The sequence below is a fragment of the Lissotriton vulgaris genome, chromosome 5 (genome assembly GCF_964263255.1).
Source record: "Lissotriton vulgaris chromosome 5, aLisVul1.2, whole genome shotgun sequence".
NCBI classification, from domain to species: domain Eukaryota; kingdom Metazoa; phylum Chordata; class Amphibia; order Caudata; family Salamandridae; genus Lissotriton; species Lissotriton vulgaris.
The window spans coordinates 863,937,497-863,961,184 of record NC_141693.1 but is presented as its reverse complement, the minus strand read 5'-3'; the positions used below and the strand labels follow the sequence as shown (position 1 = coordinate 863,961,184).

At 47.8% G+C, this 23,688-nt stretch overlaps 1 protein-coding gene across 7 annotated transcripts in view; it reads left to right on the top strand.

Annotated features, from left to right (window-relative positions):
• Window positions 1-23,688, top strand: part of ZMIZ1 (zinc finger MIZ-type containing 1) — a 535,099-nt gene that overhangs the window by 347,707 nt on the left and 163,704 nt on the right. For all 7 annotated transcript variants that reach the window (XM_086922439.1, XM_086922438.1, XM_086922436.1 and 4 more), the window contains one exon: window positions 7,161-7,270. In XM_086922439.1, coding sequence (XP_086778565.1) covers window positions 7,211-7,270 — 60 coding nt within the window. In that variant the 5' untranslated portion in view covers window positions 7,161-7,210. The remainder of the gene's footprint in view (window positions 1-7,160; window positions 7,271-23,688) is intronic.

Sequence of the window (23,688 nt, the reverse complement as noted above, 5' to 3'; positions counted from 1 at the left end):
CGCCTCAACAAGTTGTATTTGTTGTGGTTTTAAAGGCCTACTATCAGATATCAGGCCACTGTGTCTGAAAACTCTTGATTATTCTTACATTGAAAGGTTTGTTTTATTTTCCTTTCTGTGTTTGGAATTACAAAGTTATCTCATTTTTCTATCTTGTTAATATGTGCAGGAGTGTGTGAAGCTTCAGCAAAGGTTTTCCAACACACACGCTCATATATACGTTTGTTTTTGTTGCATGCTAATCGTTACAAGTATTTCAACATATTCCAATAGTATGTGACGTGCACATGAGGGTATATTGACTTTTTGGGATCGGTTCGCAAAAGTCATTTTCATGGGCAAGTTGTACCTAACCATGCAGATAGCTTACCTCAGGAATGCAGATTTCCAATTAAAATTCACAAAAGTCAATTTGTAGTCAAGCAGAACAACATCCCAATATGGTGTAATTTGGCAAGAGTAAATCGTGTCGGGGTGGGTAGTGTGTGTTCCAAGCATGGATGTGTTAGTATTCACAACCTTCACCACAGCCCATTTCCACTCTTGAAACATTCAAATATACGTACTCATTTTCAAGATGGAATAGGAAGGGAACACCTTCACATTTATAGGGGTATAAGCAAATGGGTTTCTTTGTGGGGAAAATTGATTTCATATTGGGGAAAAATTATATAGGAGTGGAATTTCACCAATACAGAAGCATTTTCCTTGCATAATTTTCACACCTCTACTATGGAATTCATAAACCTTTTTCAGGACAAATCCTATGAACCTGTAACAATCACAGGTTTTCAGGGCTCTTGAAAGATTTGTGTATTCGATACATTTGTGAATCAGCTCCCAATCAAGAGACTAAACCCAAAAGGGCAGATGGAATACATGTTTCAAGAATGTGGCACTCTAACCTGAAGTCTGAAGGGAAGAAAGATTTTCGTGTTTTAATTGAAAAGGCAGCAAGCCTAAAATTCACTACCTTTCTTTTAATATGAATGTCCACTGAATGAGAATAGAATTACATTTTATATCCATTGTACACATCTGCACGTTTTAAGATGCTGCACAACATTTTCGGAGATCCGACATCTACACACATTGCCATTTGCATGTATTGTAAATACGGGTGTGATACCGCTTTCACAAAAAACATTTCATCACATCAGTGACTAGGACAACTTTATCACAGCATGCATAAACTGTCCCTCATTTAGACCTGCGAACGCTGGTGGTAAATATGGAAGTAAGAAGTGGTAAAAACATGCAAAAACAGTGTTGTGGTCCAATTAATTTGTATTTAAAATTAAAAATTGTGAGTTTAAGTCGAGTGGAAATTATATTTCTGCTGTTGGGCATTTCCTACTGATTTAGCACTGGTGTGTAAATGAGTACCATTGTGTTTTATTTAACTTTGTGATCTAGAATGATGCATATTGCTTAGTGTACCATACATAGGCCGTGTTATTTTTTTTTTTTACATATAGTATCGGTCTTTTTTTTAAAGACGTCGTTTATTGGTTTTCTGTACAATACACACATAAACACAGACGAATCAATGGTCATATAACATCATAAATCCAGTAGGAAACCCCCACCTAAAGTTTGTTACATGTTATGCTACATGATAAGCACTGTGCAATCAATGTAGACATATAGTATCGGTCTTAACCCTCTTTTCGTAAATGGTCTATGGTTTTTCAAAGCAAGTGTTTTAACCCACCTAAGTATCTTGACTTTTTTTTAACCTTAATTGCTGCTTAAATGTCAACTCCTGTTTTTTTGTAAACTCTAGGTGTAAATGGCCTAACGTTTTTGTAAATGCGCGTAGATAGAGATATAATGCTGGCAAAACTTAGTACACTCGTAGGTTGTACTAAAATAAATGAGATGATCTCCTTTGGCATATTTGGTTATGTGAGTCTTGCTGAGAACATCTGCCTCACTTCACATGTTTACATGAACCAATCCCTCGTGGAGGTTGGAATTGAGACTGTCACTTGGATTTGTAAGTCTCGTGGCACAGTGCTCTTTCTTGTTCACGTGCCATGGTTCTCCATGCTTGCGTTCAAAACAGACCATTCTTAGCCGTGAAGGAGATTAGACACTCTCTCTTCCCTAGTCAATATCAAGCCCAGTGGTTGTTTCTGTTTATATAGATGCATAAAAAGACCATTTAAATGGAGCATGTGTTGTATATGATTGGCATTAACCTACCAAATGGCTTTGCCATATATGTGCAAAAATGCAGTTCAAAACGTTCCACTAGACCTTCCGCCTATTTTCTCGCTCATGTGTGTGACCATTTACTGTTCGCACTTTTTTTCTCATTCCAAATTCTTTAGTGTGTGAAGTTAATGGCCAACACCCCACCCCCTGCTCTAAAAATGGTTCCAGTGACTGAGGTGCTGCAGTGCCTGCTGTAAATGAAGGGCCAGTTCAAAATAAAGCCAGGGTTCTTCACCTTCCAGGCATCCTGATTTATCGGCCAATGTTGAGGATCCCATAAGGGTGGGTTTTTTCCTCACACCAAGACCTCCGTTTTTTCACCATTCAATTTCAGAGAGTTAATCTGCAAATGCAGACAGATCTACCGCAGACAGCCGCATCACACCATCATACATGCAGCAGACATGCATGCTGGAACTGCCAGGTGCATGCCTGTAGATCAAGCTAGCCAAGAGCGACAGTGCTAGAGAGACCGGTGCGGACAGACAGATGCGTACATTAACACTGAGAAACACTCGCGCAACTGCAGTGCAGGTTCATCCAGGAGCAGGAAAATGGAGATATTGACGACTAATCCCTCCTACGAATACCAGCATTCGAAATGGAGGGCAACCAGGACAGGACAAAGGGGGAGTCAGGGGGAAGGGTGGGGAAGTGGCAGACTTGCTATTTCACATGGTGCCACTATGCGTCACTCAATAGCTGCTTCCCTCATGCGATCACTCTGCGAAGAACAGATATCACATAGTGGCAGGGAAGGTGAACTGGACAGCCCTGCACTGAGTGGGTTTCCAGCTCCTCTTTGAAGGCTTTAAGCAGCGTAAAAACACCACAGGACATCGGCAGCAGCTTCACCTAGCTTTTTATTAGGTCTCGCCTCTCAATGCGCATGCGCATTGAGCGGAGCGAGACTATAGGGGCTTAAACAGAGGTTTAACTAAAATGGTGATTTGATGCTGTGCCCGTGCGCTTTTAGGTCAATTCGCAAGCGCATTGACCTAAAATGCGCATGCACAGCATCAAATCGCCAGCCATCTGTTCCCCAGATGCTCTTCCCGCTCCGCCCCACAAGCTTCCCCCAGAGTGCGCTCTGCCTCAGCCGCACTCCTCCCAAACCTTTGAAGGGAAGCTTAGCTTCACTTCAAAGGCCCCTGCTGCTTCACACTATTCACGGCCGCCAGGCTGTGTCTCTCCCTCATCACCACTCTCTCCGCTCCGCCCCCTGCTGCGGCCGTGTCGCATTTCTCATCCCCCTCCCCACAGCAATGCCCTCCGTCTTGTTGTATTAAATGTTGTTTGTATCTTACACTTGCTCTTGCTCTGGATACAAATGTATTAAGTAATTTCAAATCTACTGACTTGGTCCAATGTGTAAATACTCTACAACCCTGCATCAGGATGATATTATGTAGATCTCAATCGGTTAATAATGCCTGTCGTGCGTGTCTATAAAACTTGGATTTAGACAAGTTTAATCCAAAAACTTGCAGACAAAACTTGTTTTTGGGTGGCATATTTTGTGGAAGTGGCGCTTGTGGCGTGTTTTTCAAAACTGTAGAATGTGTTTTATTTTTATAATTTTCTGGTTGCTGCTTCACTTCGTGTTTAACTTTCGATACCGGTTAAAAGCGTCGCCCTACATGCCGCCGCAAGTGTGCAGCATGCCTTGGCCCGACCTTCCAAGCTGGTGCTGCCATTGGTCGCCGCTCATCTGAGGAATGTTTCCTGCCTGCCCAAGCGTTGCAGGCAGTGGGTGTTCTTGATGTGTAAGCGCGAGCGGCTCATTTGTCAGCGATCACTCGCTATGGTAATGCTGCACGGGCCCTCACACAGCCGTGCATGGTAGTCTGTATTTAAGAATGTGTCGACATCTAAAACGTTTGCTAATTAGTTGACCCGTAGTCGGGTTAATTGAGTTTTCTGCAGTGATGAACATGTTAACACAGCAGCAGGTGTATCATTTCATTCGAATCCTAATGTAAACGAAGCAGTTCGGAAGACTTGTATGTACTATTTTAGTACCCCAAGCTAGCCGCACAGATCTATTTCTGTTGCATTGTGCTGTTTGAATCTTTAGATGTTTTTCTGTATTTATTTATTATATAACATTCTTACCAGAATCTCGGTGTTCACGTGTTACTACGCAGAGTTGCGGGCTACGATGCATTGTGTTTTTATTATTACGAGGAGTATTTTTTTTCTTCTTTTACTTTATCATTTTAACATGTAAGTGCAGTACAAATATAAGGGTTCACTGTCATTAGAGGCATCGAAATGAGGAACATAAAATGAGGTAATCATATCAGCACCACAGTGTCAGGATATAAAGAAAGTCAGTGGATTCAGCCTCCCCTTTTTTCAGCCCCTGTTGTGCTGCCCGACTTGTTTCTGTTTGTTTTCTTCCTGTTGTGCAGGATGTGGCCCCTCTCTCAGCCGTTTAGCTTCTGCCTTTGCCAGTGCTTGTTGAATTGTGTCGTAAGCACAGTCCATTGCAACCGCGGAGCCCAGCCATTTGAGGTGTTATTTTTTTTCATACAGGATACAGCCAAAGGGACCTAGATGTTGCTTCACACAGTACCAAGGCCATTTCACCCCCTCACCCTCACACACCCTCACTCACCCTCACACCCTCAACCCCCCTCACAACCCTCTCACCCTCACCCCCTCACCCTCACACACCCTTACCCTCACCTCCTCACCCTGACACACCCTGTCACCCTCACCCTCACACCCTCACCCTCCCTCACACCCCCTCACTCACCCTCACTCACCCTCACTCACCCTCACACCCCCTCACTCACCCTCACACCCCCTCACACACCCACTCACCCACTCACCCTCACACACCCACTCACCCTCACACACCCTTACCCTCACCCCCTCACCCCCTCACCCTCACACACCCTCAAGTCACCCTCAGTCACCCTCACACTCACACTTCCTCACCATCACCCACCCTCACCCACCCTCACCCTCACTCATCCTCACCCCCTCATCCTCACACACCCTCACTCACCCTCACCACCCTCTCACCCTCACTCAGCCTCACACCCTCACTCAGCCTCACACCCTCACTCAGCCTCACACCCTCACCCTCACACACCCTCACCCTCCCTCACTCACCCTCACACACTCACACACCCACTCACCCTCACACCCCCTCACCCTCACACCCCCTCACACTCACACCCCCTCACCCTCACACCTCCTCACCCTCACACCCCCTCACCCTCACACCCCCTCACCCTCACACCCCCTCACCCTCAAACCCCTCACCCTCACACCACTCAGTGCTACAACACATATTGTGTTACAATAGGTGCCACATTTGCGAAAAATAAAACTATTGGCATTGTAAATAACAAAGCTATTAATTTCGCTATTTTCAAAACAAGCACAGAAATAAAAAATTTGTCCTTTACAATACCAATAGCTCAAACTTTCCTAATGCGATACCTATTGCATTGCTGTGCTTCTCTCCCCTGCTGCACTCTCCTGCTCTCTAGAGATGTGGCCTAATGACCAGAGCTGCCATCTAAGTCATGTAAATACAAAACATGTTGCCTTCCTAATGCTATAGGTGTCACATTCGCGAAAGTTATAACTATTGGCATTGTAAATGACAAAGCTATCAATTTAGCTATTATAAAAACCAACAAATAAATAAAATATTTGTCATTTACAAGACCAATATCTCAAACTTTTCTAATGCGAGACCTTTTGCATTTCCAATGCTTGTTGTGTGGGGGAGCACTGGGACGAGGGGCAGAAGTACCTCCCATGCAGTTCTCACCGGAAGCCACGCCCACATGGCTCCACCCAGTCCTCACATGATGATTTGATTTTTTTTTTTAAGTTGGCATGTCTCAAGTGGGGCCCATAAAGGATGCAGGTGAGCTGTACCAGGCAATTCCTTGTGTTGGTGGCTCGTGGTTTGGGGAGGGGAGGATGTGCCAGCTACCTGGAATGCTTTCTGCAGGATGATGGTGGCTCATGGGAAGAGTGGGTGGCTGCCGAGCATTGACAGTCTGCCGGTTTCCAATCCCCCCACCTGGGCATCAGCAGGAATAGTTTCCCACTGTCACCCAGGGCCAGTGAGACAGACAAGATTTTTTATACTGAGAGTAGCAATGCACTAGACTTAGGTACCCGTAGATTAAAGAAACCTATATGGAGTTGTGAGCCATCAGCCTTGCCAGCTTGGTACAACCCTCACCGACAGATGCAACGATTGTCGCACACTCGCTACTCCATAACAACCAGCGCCCCACGGCTGAAATGAGGTGCAGGATTCCTCATCACTCTTCCCAACACACAAGGCTAGGCTTCGTATTGTGTGATTATTTGCTCAGAATGAACCTGTGCAAGTTATAACCACCTGTGTACATATCTGGGTTTATGCTCCTTAATTTAACATGTGATTGGACCGTGTACTCACCTGAGTACACCCGTGTCTGAAGCTTTGCTTGTGACGAGTGTGTATATTTGTGTTTGTTTTGAAGGGGGACTTTTTTCAACTCAAGTGTGTGTGTTGTGGACCTGTGTATAAATATCGTGTACTATAGCATGTTGGTAATGCTGGTCAGCCTTTCAGCATGTCCTGTTCAAACCCTTCTAAATATAGTGCGTGCACACGTGAACACATATTCTTTTCCATAATTGTTTTTGTCTCTTTAACCTCCAGTTTCTCCATTCAATTACATTTCACTCTTGATGGGCACTAAAGGGAAAGTGCCTATAAGCCAATCTGTGCAGTTAGGCACTATGAAATGCATCCTTTGTTATATGTTGTAATCATGTCCTTTAATGCTGTACAAGAGTAATGCCTGTAGCTGACAGTAGAGCCATATGAAAATGAACACCGAAAGTTGATGACTCGACTGTTGCACCACCAGCTCAGACTTAGTGTCTTATTCCATCTCTTTTTCATTTTCTCATAGATTGGCGCAGTTAATGGCTTCCAGGTAGAGGCCTGGAGGAGACGGTCAGAATGAATTCTATGGACAGACACATACAGCAGACCAACGACAGGCTGCAGTGCATAAAACAGGTATGTATCCCTCCGCCGTGGCCTCTCCAGGCTCCTATCCTGCTGCTTGCGTCCCAGGAGTCCCCTGTATTGATTTGCGTCAGTGTGGATTATCTGTGGCTGTCTCTTTCTGCCTTACATATGGTCTTCCAGTATGTGTATGTTGACAACCTAGCACATCACTAGAGAGGACGAGTGGTATAAGCAAGTCGCCTTTTTGGTCACCCACCTCTGGATTGTCTCCAGTCTGTCTTTATGGTTGTATGACACAACCACGCTTTCCTTTCCCACGCGTTCCTTAACAATGTGGGCAGAACAACGAATTAATCTGAATCACTCATTCAATTTACAGCGCAAGTCGTTACAACAACTTGCCTTAGGGGGCGCTGGACTTTCAAATAGTATAATTTACTATTCCAACTCCAGTATGCGCAACAGAAGGGAAAGTTGGAAAGACTTGCGTTGTAAATGGAATGATTGGTTCAGACGCTTTCGTTTTTCCACCCGCTTTGCAAAGGCAACGCGTTGTTCGGCGGTCGTGGTATTTGCCGTTTCCCATTTATCCTTCCTGACATGAGATTTCCAAGAATAGAAATGCCAGATAAAGCTTCCAGAGTTGGCGCTCCAGATGAGGCCCCTGGAGCTGGACACAGTGCTCCGGCTGATGTCCTGTACTCCCTCTCCTGTTCCCTCCTGCTATTTATCAAGGTCGGGCACACTATGGTGCCCCGTGGCTGCATCTGGTGATGTTCCTGTGTCTTGGGAAGGTTAATCTATCCACACAACACCTTCGTTCTTGCCTTTCTGTCCCCTTCTTTGGCTTCTATTGGTCCCTCTGCTTCCCTTTCTCCTGCCAAGTAATCAACACAACACGGCTGTTGAGGCCTCCAGAACTGGACACAATGTTCCAGGTAAGAATTCACACAGCACTTCAGACCAGTAGCCCATCACTGCACGAGGACGCAAAACCCAGCCATAGCAGTGATTGTTCGGTCATATCAAGATGTCTGTAGCTCTTACACCACTGAGAACTTTTAACACCCAAAAGGCTCCAGGGACAAGCACATGGTACACTTTCCAAAGAAGGGCTCAGTCAGATGCAGGTGTAAGAGCGGACCCTGCAAAAGGGTGGGCATGCAATTGAACGTGCCCCGTGGCTCATGAGTGGGCAGGGAGATGCCACGGAGTGACGTGGGCGGGGGCGCTTTTCCCTTGAAGGGCTTCGGGAGTTGTATTTTAGACTTAAGTCCAGGGGTGCCTTAAAATCATCTGAATCGCCAGCACGTAAAAAGTCAGGTCCTACTTTCTCACCCTATTGTTGTCGATGCAAATAGCGGAGTTAGCGACCTTGGCTGGGAAGCTAAAAAGATGTGTTGGCATTGGGAACGTAGGGTGCCGTTCCCAGAGCACGCTGGGGAACCCTCACAGGCTTGCTGCATACTTCCAGGCCCTTGCTTCCACCCAACATGCAGAGCCAGGGCCTCTGGACTTTAAAGCAGGGTCTCTGGACTAGACCTGCATGCAGCCAGGGCCTCTCTTCCTCTCCTCACACAGCATATATCCAGGGTCTTGTTGGCACTCACCGAATGCACAAATGTCACTCGCCCAGCACATCTCACACATGCCATATCCGTGTCTGTCTTAAACCCTGCATACTTTTAGGGCCTCTCACACGTTGCATGCAGCCAGGGCCTCTCTTCCTCCCCTCCCACAGCATATATCCAGGGTCTTGTTGGCACTCACCGAATGCACAAATGTCACTCGCCCAGCACATCTCACACATGCCATATCCGTGTCTGTCTTAAACCCTGCATACTTTTAGGGCCTCTCACACGTTGCATGCAGCCAGGGCCTCTCTTCCTCCACTCACACAGCATACATCCAGGGTCTCTCTGGCACTCACCGTATGCACAAATGTCGCTCTCGCAGGGCATCTCACACATGCTATATGAGTCTGTCTTATACCCTGCATACTTTTAGGGCCGCTCAGTTGTTGCATGCAGCCAGGACCTCTCTTCCTCTACTCACACAGCATATATCCAGGGTCTTGTTGGCACAAACCGTATGCACAAATGTCGCTCTCGCAGGGCATCTCACTCATGCCATATCCGGGTCTGTCTTATACCCTGCAAACTTTTAGGACCTCTCACACGTTGCATGCAGCCAGGGCCCCTCTTCCTCCACTCACACAGCATATATCCAGGGTCTTGTTGGCACTCACTGTATGCACAAATGTCGCTCGCCCAGCACATCTCACACATGCCATATCCGGGTCTGTCTTATACCCTGCATACTTTTAGGGCCTCTCTCACACGTTGCATGCAGCCAGAGCCTCTCTTCCTCCACTCACACAGCATACATCCAGGGTCTCGCTGGCTCTCACTGTATGCACAAATGTCGCTCTTGCAGGGCATCTCACACATGCTATATGAGTCTGTCTTATACCCTGCATACTTTTAGGGCCGCTCAGTTGTTGCATGCAGCCAGGACTTCTCTTCCTCTACTCACACTGCATATATCCAGGGTCTTGTTGACACTCACTGTATGCACAAATGTCGCTCTCCCAGGGCATCTCACACATGCTATATACAGGTATGTCTTATAGCCTGCATACTTTTAGGGCCTCTCTCAGACATTACATGCAGCCAGGGCCTCTCTTCCTCCACTCACACAGGATATATCCAGGGTCTTGTTGGCACTTACCGTATGCACAAATGTCGCTCTCGCAGGGCATCTCACTCATGCCATATCCGAGTCTGTCTTATACCCTGCATACTTTTAGGGCCTCTCTCACACATTGCATGCAGCCAGGGCCTCTCTTGCTCCCCTCACACAGCATACATCCAGGGTCTCTCTGGCACTCAACGAATGCACAAATGTCGCTCGCCCAGCACATCTCAAACATGCCATATCTGGGTCTGTCTTATACCCTGCATACTTTTAGGTCCTCTCCCACACGTTGCATGCAGCCAGGGCCTCTCTCCCTCTCTTCGCACAGCATATAATCAGGGTCCTGTTGGCACTCACTGTATGCACAAATGTCGCTCTCCCAGCACATCTCACACATGCCATATCCGGGTCTGTCTTATACCCTGCATACTTTTAGGTCCTCTCTCACACGTTGCATGCAGCCAGGGCCTCTCTTCCTCCCCTCACACAGCATACATCCAGGGTCTCTCTGGCACTCACCGAATGCACAAATGTTGCTCGCCCAGCACATCTCAAACATGCCATATCTGGGTCTGTCTTATACCCTGCATACTTTCAGGGCCTCTCGCACGTTGCATGCAGCCAGGACCTCTCTTCCTCTCCTCACACAGCATACATCCAGGGTCTTGTTGGCACTCATCATATGCACAAATGTCGCTCCCCCAGGGCATCTCACACATGCTATATACAGGTATGTCTTATACCCTGCATACTTTTAGGGCCTCTCACGTTTCATGCAGCCAGGGCCTCTCTTACTCTCCTCCCACAGCATATATCCAGGGTCTTGTTGGCACTCACCGTATGCACAAATGTCGCTGTCCCAGGGCATCTCACACATGCTACATACAGGTATGTCTTATTCCCTGCATACTTTTAGGGCCTCTCACACGTTGCATGCAGCCTGGGCCGCTCTTCCTCCCATCACACAGCATATATCCAAGGTCTTGTTGGCACTCACTGTATGCACAAATGTCACTCGCCCAGCACATCTCACACATGCCATATCCGGGTCTGTCTTATACCCTGCATAATTTTAGGGCCTCTCTCACACGTTGCATGCAGCCAGGGCCTCTCTTCCTCTCCTCACACAGCAGATATCCAGGGTCTTGTTGGCACTCACCATATGCACAAATGTCGCTCTCGCAGGGCATCTCACACATGCTATATACAGGTATGTCTTATACCCTGCATACGTTTAGGGCCTCTCTCACACGTTGCATGTAGCCAGGGCCTCTCTTCCTCCCCTCACACAGCATATATTTAGGGTCTTGTTGGGATTCACCGTATGCACAAATTTCGCTCTCCCAGGGCATCTCACACATGCTACATACAGGTATGTCTTATACCCTGCATACTTTTAGGGCCTCTTACACGTTGCATGCAGCCAGGGCCACTCTTCCTCCCCTCACACAGCATATATCCAAGGTCTTGTTGGCACTCACCGTATGCACAAATGTCTCTCTCCCAGCACATGTCACTCATGCCATATCCGTGTCTGTCTTATACCCTGCATACTTTTAGGGCCTCTCACACGTTGCATGCAGCCAGGGCCTCTCTTTCTCTCCTCACACAGCATATATCCAGGGTCTTGTTGGCACTCAACGTATGCACAAATGTCGCTCTCCCAGCACATCTCACACATGCCATATCTGGGTCTGTCTTATACCCTGCATAATTTTAGGGCCTCTCTCACATGTTGCATGCAGCCAGGGCCTCTCTTCCTCTCCTCACACAGCAGATATCCAGGGTCTTGTTGGCACTCACCGTATGCACAAATGTCGCTCTCCCAGCACATGTCACTCATGCCATATCCGTGTCTGTCTTATACCCTGCATACTTTTAGGGCCTCTCACACGTTGCATGCAGCCAGGGCCTCTCTTTCTCTCCTCACACAGCATATATCCAGGGTCTTGTTGGCACTCACCGTATGCACAAATGTCGCTCTCCCAGCACATGTCACTCATGCCATATCCGTGTCTGTCTTATACCCTGCATACCTTTAGGGCCTCTCACACGTTGCATGCAGCCAGGGCCTCTCTTCCTCTCCTCACATAGCATATAATCAGGGTCTTGTTGGCACTCACCGAATGCACAAATGTCACTCGCCCAGCACATCTCACACATGCCATATCCGTGTCTGTCTTAAACCCTGCATACTTTTAGGGCCTCTCACACGTTGCATGCAGCCAGGGCCTCTCTTTCTCTCCTCACACAGCATATATCCAGGGTCTTGTTGGCACTCACCGTATGCACAAATGTCGCTCTCCCAGCACATGTCACTCATGCCATATCCGTGTCTGTCTTATACCCTGCATACTTTTAGGGCCTCTCACACGTTGCATGCAGCCAGGGCCTCTCTTCCTCTCCTCACACAGCATATAATCAGGGTCTTGCTGGCACTCACTGTATGCACAAATGTCGCTCTCCCAGGGCATCTCACACATGCTATATACAGGTATGTCTTATACCCTGCATACTTTTAGGGCCTCTCAGGTTTCATGCAGCCAGGGCCTCTCTTACTCTCCTCCCACAGCATATATCCAGGGTCTTGTTGGCACTCACTGTATGCACAAATGTCGCTGTCCCAGGGCATCTCACACATGCTACATACAGGTATGTCTTATTCCCTGCATACTTTTAGGGCCTCTCACACGTTGCATGCAGCCAGGGCCGCTCTTCCTCCCCTCACACAGCATATATCCAAGGTCTTGTTGGCACTCACCGTATGCACAAATGTCACTCGCCCAGCACATCTCACACATGCCATATCCGGGTCTGTCTTATACCCTGCATAATTTTAGGGCCTCTCTCACACGTTGCATGCAGCCAGGGCCTCTCTTCCTCTCCTCACACAGCAGATATCCAGGGTCTTGTTGGCACTCACCATATGCACAAATGTCGCTCTCGCAGGGCATCTCACACATGCTATATACAGGTATGTCTTATACCCTGCATACGTTTAGGGCCTCTCTCACACGTTGCATGTAGCCAGGGCCTCTCTTCCTCACCTCACACAGCATATATTTAGGGTCTTGTTGGGATTCACCGTATGCACAAATTTCGCTCTCCCAGGGCATCTCACACATGCTACATACAGGTATGTCTTATACCCTGCATACTTTTAGGGCCTCTTACACGTTGCATGCAGCCAGGGCCGCTCTTCCTCCCCTCACACAGCATATATCCAAGGTCTTGTTGGCACTCACCGTATGCACAAGTGTCACTCGCCCAGCACATCTCACACATGCCATATCCGGGTCTGTCTTATACCCTGCATAATTTTAGGGCCTCTCTCACACGTTGCATGCAGCCAGGGCCTCTCTTCCTCTCCTCACACAGCTGATATCCAGGGTCTTGTTGGCACTCACCATATGCACAAATGTCGCTCTCGCAAGGCATCTCACACATGCTATATACAGGTATGTCTTATACCCTGCATACGTTTAGGGCCTCTCTCACACGTTGCATGTAGCCAGGGCCTCTCTTCCTCCCCTCACACAGCATATATTTAGGGTCTTGTTGGGATTCACCGTATGCACAAATTTCGCTCTCCCAGGGCATCTCACACATGCTACATACAGGTATGTCTTATACCCTGCATACTTTTAGGGCCTCTTACACGTTGCATGCAGCCAGGGCCGCTCTTCCTCCCCTCACACAGCATATATCCAAGGTCTTGTTGGCACTCACCGTATGCACAAATGTCGCTCTCCCAGCACATGTCACTCATGCCATATCCGTGTCTGTCTTATACCCTGTATACTTTTAGGGCCTCTCACACGTTGCATGCAGCCAGGGCCTCTCTTTCTCTCCTCACACAGCATATATCCAGGGTCTTGTTGGCACTCAACGTATGCACAAATGTCGCTCTCCCAGCACATCTCACACATGCCATATCTGGGTCTGTCTTATACCCTGCATAATTTTAGGGCCTCTCTCACATGTTGCATGCAGCCAGGGCCTCTCTTCCTCTCCTCACACAGCAGATATCCAGGGTCTTGTTGGCACTCACCGTATGCACAAATGTCGCTCTCCCAGCACATGTCACTCATGCCATATCCGTGTCTGTCTTATACCCTGCATACTTTTAGGGCCTCTCACACGTTGCATGCAGCCAGGGCCTCTCTTCCTCTCCTCACACAGCATATAATCAGGGTCTTGCTGGCACTCACTGTATGCACAAATGTCGCTCTCCCAGGGCATCTCACACATGCTATATACAGGTATGTCTTATACCCTGCATACTTTAGGCCGTCTCTCACACGTTGCATGCATCCAGGGCCTCTCGCATACTTCATGCAGTTGCCCGCCCCCAGCGGTCTCTCCCGCTGCACCCACTATACCCATCACGAAGCGCCGCGTGTATATATTTAAATGGCCCTCTCCCTTCGCTGTTTACTATAGACCGGGATTACGAGATGCCAGGGCGCCTGGAACCTGCGGTCGGCTTGCGGTCTGCATGGGAGGGCACGTGATGCCAGCGGCGGGCCGGTACCAGCCCGTGGAGGACTCTCTCACTATCTCCCCTTTGTTGACGGTGACTCATGCGCTGCGCGAGGGATTTTCGCAGGTTCACTTACGGTGGTGACAAACTCTTGTGCAATCCTCGTCGCCACAAGGGTGGGAAAAACAAACTCGGCAAGGTCATTCGATGGAGGCGCTTTTTTTGGCGCGCACTGGCCTGCCTGCGTCAGCCAGAGGTGCCAATAGGGCCATGGCTCGGTTACACAGTGTACTAACACAGTAACTAGGGCTTTGTTTGTGGCGGAGGACGGAGTTTGGGGTATGGGAGAGGGCTAAAAGGTATCTGTGGACGAGAGAAAAATGATACTCGCAATTGGGAAAGGTTGTTGTGTTATGACTTGGATACTCCCCGGCCTACCCTACTGACTCTCAGAGGAACGTGGGCGCCATGTCCTCAAGTGCCTGTCCTGTTATCCAGGTAGTTTAAACGAGTTGTGCTGTCTGAAGTCATCTGAGGACATGAAGGCTATTCAATGCGGTTTTTATATAAAATATTTGATTATCATTTAAATAGATCAACCTCTCAGACATACACGGTGTAGTTTGTATCATTGCATGTCAAAATACTTAAGGGCTATTATTATATACATGCACATGACTACATATGCATAGCAAGATGTACTTAATTAGGCCTACCCTTGTGAATTGAATCCCGAAGAAATATGGAAATGCTCCCACCTTTGACCCCAAAATGTTCATGACATCGTATAGCCCCATTTATAGCTTTCTAAAACCGTGTACTCCTGCCTATCCTCAAGAGGCCTAGTCAAACATAGCCAACATGTGAGGTGGGAGGAGTGAGGCCATAAGCTTAAGAGTTCAGCTGGGGTGCCTTTAGCCCAGCTGCATGGAGGAGAGAGCATCAGTTCATCCACTTCTGGTGGCGGATCAAAGGCCACTACTATTACCCTTCTTCAGGCGCTCCACTGGAAGTTCTTCGTAGGTTTGAAGGCGGCCGCCATGCTATTAGGCATGTTGACAGCATAAAATGTTCACTGGAGACAGCGAAGGGATTATTGATGCCTTCAGCGTCCGATATTAAAGTCCCTGTTTCATCAAGGATCTGAGGAGCAAATCATGTTCTATCGTTCCACAAGGCCTACCAGTGAATGACTGTGTCTGCTTTATAGTGAATTCCTATACATGACCTTGTGCAGCAATCAAGGTCGTTGTCCCATATCAATCCTTAATTGGCAAGTCAGCAAGACTTGTAACTTCTACCTGTCACAGGGTTCTGTCATTTCGGATTGCTGGAGCCAGTGTACGCGTCCCTGGCTATTTTAAGCATGCTCGATAGTGGCTACTCCTAATTTGAACTTTTCACGTGCATTTTTTAGAGTATTTCTACCCTAAATGCCTTGAAGCTTTACCCATCTAACTTTCAGGATCTTAAAAAAACCTTTGAATCCTGATGGACTCACTTAAATGATTGAAAGGTTCACTGTTGTTAAGGACCCTATTTGCTCAGTTTATCACCAAGTAACGGGCTGTGCTGTTCTTGTTTTGGATACGCACTTTGACCTCTAATATCACTTGTGTGTATCACATAAAAGAGAGCACCCTCACCCACTGTACCATTGTTAATAAGTTTGATTTTACTTTTTTTGTAATTTTTCTTTTGTTACTAATAAACAACCATTCTGTGTTTAAGATTGCTGATGTTGTGTGTCTCGGGACCACTGTTCGGTGACTACTCAAGGTCCCTGAATGGCTCTAGGGATCCCTTGTTCCTTAGTACTACCTCTCCCACCCAGGCATGCTGACCTGTAGTAGACTAACAGTCTTGCTACTGTTTCACGTTAAGTTAGGGTAAATGTACTCACTGGTGGACGTCACCAGGTAGAGGTCAGTGTTTGATTCAAGTGTTAGGAGTCTCTACTATACTCCTGGCTAAACCTCACTTACAAGCTACATAACTGTGCATTAAAATAGAAACTCAGCCTTCTGTGTGTGTGTAGCCGTCCTAGGTGCAATAATTACACTGCGACATGTTGCCAAGGGAGATTACCTGGTTGCTTACCGACTGTAGCATGTGGCAGGTAGCTCACAAGTGCATATTCTGAGGGAGGTTATTTATTACTTTATTGTTTTTGATCACCTCTAGATATGTGGGAGCTTAATCCTAAAACCCCCTTAACTCATGATCGTTCACCCACTAGTAGAGTCTACTCTTAAACCTGCATCTGACTGAGCCCTGTCTGTGTTGGTGTTCTACGTGATACAGGCTTGTTGTTTTTTCCGTACAGCTTTTTATTGTTTTGCATGTTTCTGTTGGTGGGGTTGTCAGAATTATATACATCTTGAGAATCACAGAACTGTCAATATTACGTTTGTAATTTGAGTCCTCCTAAAAGGGGACTGCGTAGTCAGAAAGCCAATCATTGATCGAATGAATGGCTGCTTGTCTGGACCAGGTGTTCAGGTCAAGCATTTGTGGTTTAAATGTTTAGCTATTAACTTTTACCCTCATTCCCTTCGCATAAAAAAATCTTTACCCGATTCACCGAATAAAAGCAGTATAGGGAAATTGTAGTAAGTGACTTTTGTTAGTGTAGTATGGTGAAATGTGGCAGGTAGTAGTGAAGTGTGTGTTTAGCCTTCCGAAATGTTTCTGTGGCTATATTTGACATTCGTTGACACCGTAACATTAGTACATTTTATACAAGTCCATTTAAGGTTGACCTACAAGAACAAAGCACTACAGCACTTCCGGTTTGAGTGTTTGTCGTTGGGCATTCCCAGTCTGGGTGCAGGTAGCGAGGAGGGTGCTTAATTTGGTCAGGGTTGTGTGATGATGCCTTGCGGGTTCAAGGACATGATTGTGGTGGGTTTTGTCTCTTGCGGGTCAGAGTTCTAACAGTGTGTTTTGGGTTCAGGCCAGGGGAGTGGTGCTTCTTCTCTCAGTTCCAGGATTGGAGGAGAGAGCCTCACTTGGTTCTGCGCTGCTGGACTGAGTGCCTGTATCTATTCAGGCCCACTGGAGAGAGAGCTCACCCAAGCGGCAGGCCATTGAGGGGGTGCTTGTGTCTGTCCAGGTTGGCTGCAAGGTTCTTATTCATGGTAATGCCACTTGTCACAGTTACAGGCCACACAACAGTGCTTACTTTGTAAAAGAATGCTTGCCAGTGAGCACACAAAATCAACTAATAGTGTTGAGTTCACCTCAATTATCTTTAACCCCTTCACCACGGGGGTAATTCCCCCACGGCGCGGGGTGAGGGGGGTGGGGCCGCGGTGCTCGTGACGAGCCCAGCTCGTCAAGAGTCACAGTGGAGCTGTGCTCATGACGAGCTGGGCTCGTAACAACCCCGTCCACAGATTAATTCTCCCACACAGGCGGGGAATCAATCGTGCGTGGGCGGGCTGCGGCCGTTATGACGAGTCCAGCTCGTCATGAGCACAGCTCCACTGTGACTCATGACGAGCTGGGCTCGTCATGAGCATGAAAGGGGTTAATCCACTACCAGGCGCTGCTGTCCTTTTACCTCACTCTTGCGGCCCCTGCTTTCTGTCTTTGTGCCCGTTTTTCAGTCTTCCCCAAAAATGGGTGCCGGTGAGCCCCACTTGCTTTCATTGAGAAGTGCACTCAGAGGGTGCTTGTCTCAGTCCAGCCTTCTGGAGTGTGCTTGTTTGATTGAGTGTCTGAGGGTGGTGCTTGTCTCTGCTTTGCACCATTAGACAGGTGCTTATCTCGGAACATGGCCGCCAGGAGGGGCCTTGTCTGAGCTTCAGGCTGCTGCCGGGTGCTTTTAAGAGTTTGGAGTGGGAGTGATTTTTGAGATTCCAGACTGAAAGGAGGGTGTTTGTCGGGACTTTGAGTGGACTGGATCCCTCCGGGTCTCAGACCTGGTACTAATTTAAACGGATATTGAAACGGGTCCACATCAGGTCATATATTCATGTCCTTAACTTTACTGGCAAAAACACATCCAGTTTCTGAACAATTAATGTAATGGTAAAGTAATCCATGTCAGCAATTTAGTTCCTGTTTATGTTTCACGTTTTATTAATCATGTATTCCCCAAGAGTGTTAGCTATTTTCAGAATTTTGTATTTCTTTTTTGTGTAGGCTGTGACTCTTGCATAGTGCATACTTTTAAATGAGTCACCTCTAGCTGTTTATAATGGGCCACGACTCAGAGCTCTGGAGTGAAGGCTGAATGAGGGCAGTGTGACTTTGTCACACTGGCTGGCAGAGGGCCAGAAAGGTATTCAGAATACATGGTCATCCAATCCTTGGCCTCTCTGTAGAGCACACTGAGCAATGGCCACGTATTCCAATAGTAATGGTGATTCTGTGCAACTGAGTATGAAGGAGGCACACATTTGTCAAAATATTGATTAAACCGAAAGTGAACTTACAGGTGAGTGCGTGCGCTGTGTGTTTGGCATGTGGTGACGTGAAGGAGATGAGAGAAAGTGCATTCAGGAGAGAGTGAAAAGAGGGTGATGAACAGGAAAAAGATGAAGTGTAAGTAAGATATGCAGATGAACAAGATGTGGAGAGAAAATTGATGTGCATATCTGACCTTGAGTGAATATAACTGAAGGGATTTAGAAGCTCTGAAGATCACTACTCCTTCCACAAGCCTCAGTAGTGTTTTATTCAGTCTCACAATTTCAGGGTTGAAATGCATTCAATATTATTATTGTTCTTACTCATTTATTAACAGCTAACGACCATTGACAAAGCCAGTAGTCCTGGCTGGTTTTCAGAGTATGTCAGTTGTTGTGTTATGTATCTAGATTCAATAATAGAAAGCTGAGAGAGGAACTTAAATACCAAATACCGGTCAGTTGCCACAATGGGAATCACAGAAATGTAGTTTAGGCGTTTAAGACACTCCCTTAATTACATAGGCAATGCCCTCTTTAGAAGCCCCGCCCCCAACACACACACACACACTTTTTAAATCTGACTTAAAGCCCTAGTGTCTCTCCACCCCCCCCCCCCCCCCCCCCCCAAAAAAGTGCTCTGTTGAGTCATCACCAAGGTTCCAGCCTCCTTGCCTTGCTCCAGAGCTCAGGGCCTGGAAGTCATTATTCCTCTGCAGCTCTTTCCAGGGCGGGCCACTACAGGCCTCTGGCCCGGTCCCACATTCTTCCTCCTCGCGAGCAAGACACGCTTTTTCCACTCTGCCTCGCGCTGCTGTTAATGTGAACTTCTTAACCCCTCTTGTCTGTGTAGGTCGCCTCTAACTTAAGGCAGACAGTCAGTGTGATCTTGGGTGCGTCTGCGCAGCTGTTTCAGTGTAGGGTAGACTCGATTCTTGTGCTCTTTTCTTTGAGCCTGTGCACTGCTCTGTAGCTAGTCCACCTTCGTTCTGTGCTGGACCCGCAGCAGACAACAGTAGACTGTTCTTCTTACTTAAGGGCCTAGTGTGCTACTTCCAAGCGCTGTACCTACATTCAGAGCTCTTACCCTGTCTGCATTAGCACAGTGGCCATAAAGGGGTATTCTTTTGAGGTGTGGCAGCGTTTAGTGTGTAGTCTAACGCAAGTGGGCCCAGGTCTTCCGGCCAAAGCCACGGTTGTCTGATCCTATGTGCCTGGAAACGATGGGCACCTTTATTTGACAACCACAGGAGAGCGTTTGGTATTGGGTACTCAGTCCAGTGGTTCAACCCACTGACAGTATTTGTTTTATTGTATTGTTATATTTATATGACCCTTGCATCGTTTTTCTCAATAGGACTCATAGTTATAATATTATTATTATTGTTGTAATTGTTTTTGTTACTATTTATAATTTACACCTTTAAATGCACATTTCACAACCTAAACTGTCTCTCAGGGTTGAAGATTCAAACAGAAAAAATGGTCCTCCAAAAAGATTAAAAGGTCTAATGCACACTGTCTGGGCTCAAACTTGTGGCTTTCACGCACAGGCATGTTAGGCGAAGGCCTTTATTGTATTTAGTGTTGGGAATATTTTGAAAATTGTTTGAAGTTTTTTTTAAGGCAAAGCTGACCAACACTGTAGCTTCCCATCTTAACATTTTTTTTAGTTTTTTTGTGAAGTACCTGAATCTTTCATGCTGTGCAGCGCTGGTAATTAGCTGGTTCGGAAAACAGGGATATAGAAAAAAAGAAAATACATGCACTGACCTCTGCAGACCAGCCCGTACAACACACACCTGAAAGGCGCTCTTAATCTCAAAGCAACTGAGCAGAAGAGGCATTTCCCTGTGTGTTGTAGAGTGTATGTAGGGCGCTGTGGCTGAAGGGGCCCCTCAGTGTCTGTGGCAAAGACTCGACTGGGCCTGCACCCCTGGAGCTGAATAAGGTGCAGTCTGTACAACTCTATATGTATATAAAAAATAAAAAAAAACGTGTTCTTCCACATCATGATCATCTCTGTCAGAGAATGGCTGGAAGCCCTCGGAGGGGACATAGCAGTCCGCTTTTATGAGGGTGGGGAGGAAATGATACCTTAGCTTAATGTGTCTGTCGTTGTGGAGTGTCAGGGAGCAAAGGGTCGAGTCTGGAGGCTACAGGTGCATGGAGTGCAGTACAGTCCATAGAGACATCCACAATGGCAGCGTTTAGGGCTATCAATCAATCATATCATTTGTAAAGCGCACTACTCACCCATGAGGGTCTTAAGGCGCTGGAGTGGGGAATGCTGCTACTGCTCGAAAAGCCAGGTCTTGAGGAGTTTTCTAAAGGTCAGCAGGTCTTGGGTCTGCCGTAGGTGGATGGGGAGGGTGTTCCAGGTCTTGGCGGCGAGGTGGGAGAACGATCTGCCGCCGGAGGTCACTCTTCGGAAGCGGGGGACTGTGGCGAGGGTGAGGTCGGCAGAGCGGAGCAGAGCTGGCGGGTGGGGGTGTAGAACCTGAGTCGTCTGAGGTACGTTGGTCTGGTGTTGTGGAGTGCCTTGTGTGCGTGGGTGAGGAGCTTGAAGGTTATCCTCTTGTTGACCGGGAGCCTGTGCAGGTCTCTCAGGTGGGGTGTGATGTGGCTGCGGCAAGGGATGTCGAGGATCAGGCGTGCAGAGGCGTTCTGGATGAGTTGGAGCCATCTCAGGAGTTTTGAAGAACCGGATTAACCCACTTACTGGGTCTCTGCGGCGGGGGAACCGCCCAAGCCTTCCATACCCTTTCTACGTACTAAAAGGAGACACAGGAGCCTTTGTATGCAGGAGGAACCCAGATTTATTCTAATAGCCCGGTCTATGGAACAGAGTCCCAAGCTCTTCAGAAACAAGACAGAGGAGGCTGCTGCTTTACTCCGCAGCTTATAAGCCTTTTATACGTTTTCATCTCAATCTTTTGGCTGTTAGTTAATTGTTCAAACAGGGCAGTGTTTGTAGTTGATAACTAGATCCAGACGACGTTTGTAGATGGTGACGTGGTCAAGGCTTGGAACACAAATCATTGTTCACTCGGCTTGATCAAGGCTCAGTCTTTCAGGTCATTGTTTAATCACCTTGATCAAGGCCCAGCAGTCAAACCATTGTCCAGATAACCTGATCACGATGTCAAGGATGTTTACCAGGCTGGGAGCAGGAGATGGAAAACAAATCATTTACACAGGGGGTGTGAGTGTCTCATGGCTTTCTGTTGAACTGCAAGAACAGGGGGAGTTGGGTGTGCGACAGTTCCTGGGCAGAAATGCAGGCTGCAAGATGACTGTTGTCGTGTTAGTTAGATTTTCCTCAGGCATCAGCAGAAACGACCAGGTGGGTCGTGCGGAAGTGTTTGACACGAGATGGCAATGAAAAAGCAATGGAGTCTCGGTACAAATGATGCCGATCAGAAGAGCACTATTCCTCAGTTTGGCCAAGGCTCCTGCGTAGAGGGCGTTTCCGTAGTCCAACCTGCTGCTTGAGGGCCTGGGTGACCGTTCTTCTCATTTCAGTGGGGATCCACTTGTAGATCCTGCGGAGCATGCAGAGGGTGTTGAAGCAGGAGGAGGAGACGGCGTTGACCTGTTTAGTCATGAAGAGGGTGGAGTCGAGGATGACCCCTAGATTGCGTGCGTGGTCGGTGGGTGTTGGAGCGGTTCTCAGTGCGGTTGGCCACCAGGAGTCATCCCAAGCCGAATGGGTGGATCCGAGGATGAGGACCTCCGTCTTGTCCGAGGTCAGCTTCAGTCGGCTGTTCCTCATCCATTCAGCGACGGCCTTCATTCCTTCGTGAAGGTTTGTTTTGGCGGTGTGGGGGTCCTTGGTGAGGCAGAAGATCAGTTGGGTGTCATCGGCATAGGAGATTATGTTGAGGTCGTGATTACGGGCGACCTGTGCGATGTAGATGTTAAACGGAGTTGGGATGAGCCCTGGGGTACGCCGCAGATGATCTTGGTGGCTTTGGAGCGGAAGGGAAGAAGGCGGACGCTCTGTGTTCTGCCGGAGAGGAAGGAGGTGGTCCAGTCCAGGGCCTTCTCTTGGATCCTGGCGTTGTGGAGGCGTGTTCGTAGTGTGTGGTGGCAGACCGTGTCAAAGGCAGCTGACAGGTCCAGGAGGATGAGTGCCGCCATTTCTCCGTTGTCCAGCAGGGACTTGATGTCATCGGTGGGGGCGATGAGGGCAGTCTCGGTGCTGTCGTTGCTGCGGAACCCAGCCTGGGAAGGGTCCAGGATGTTGTTCTCCTCGAGGCAGCGGGTCAGTTGTTAGTTGACGGTCTTCTCGATGACCTTTGCTGGGAATGGGAGCAGGGAGATGGGCCAGAAGTTCTTGAGGTCCTTGGGGTCTGCCTTGGGTTTCTTGAGTACGGTGATGATCTTGGCGTGCCATGGAGGGAGTGACACCAGAGCAGCATGTGGCTGCGGTGGTGGACCCATTCTAGGTAGCGAGTAGACCTTTGGTGGCAGACGAGAGGGCAATGATAGAAGGGGAGGAAGTAGTGATAGCAGCATATAGGGTCCAGCCGTGGGATGTGGATGTAATGACTGGGCCCGTTGTGTTTGAGGAGAAAAATGTGGATGTAGTTGATGGGGCCTTGGTGGACGCAGAGAGGCCTCTGGTGTGAGCGGGGGCTGGCAGTGATAGTTAAACATATGTTGGTAATGGCCTGCCTTTTAGTGACACCGGCTATGTCTGTGGTGGATCTTGGTAAACTCGAGGTACGGAACTAGAAAATGCTGTGGAGTCAGTGCACCTTGGATAGGAGGCAGTGAAGAAGACTAAAATAGTAGCAGGTGGGGACAAGGCAGGGCCGGCAATCCTGAAATCTGCATTGACAATACACATGGGCAGTGTAGAGGCT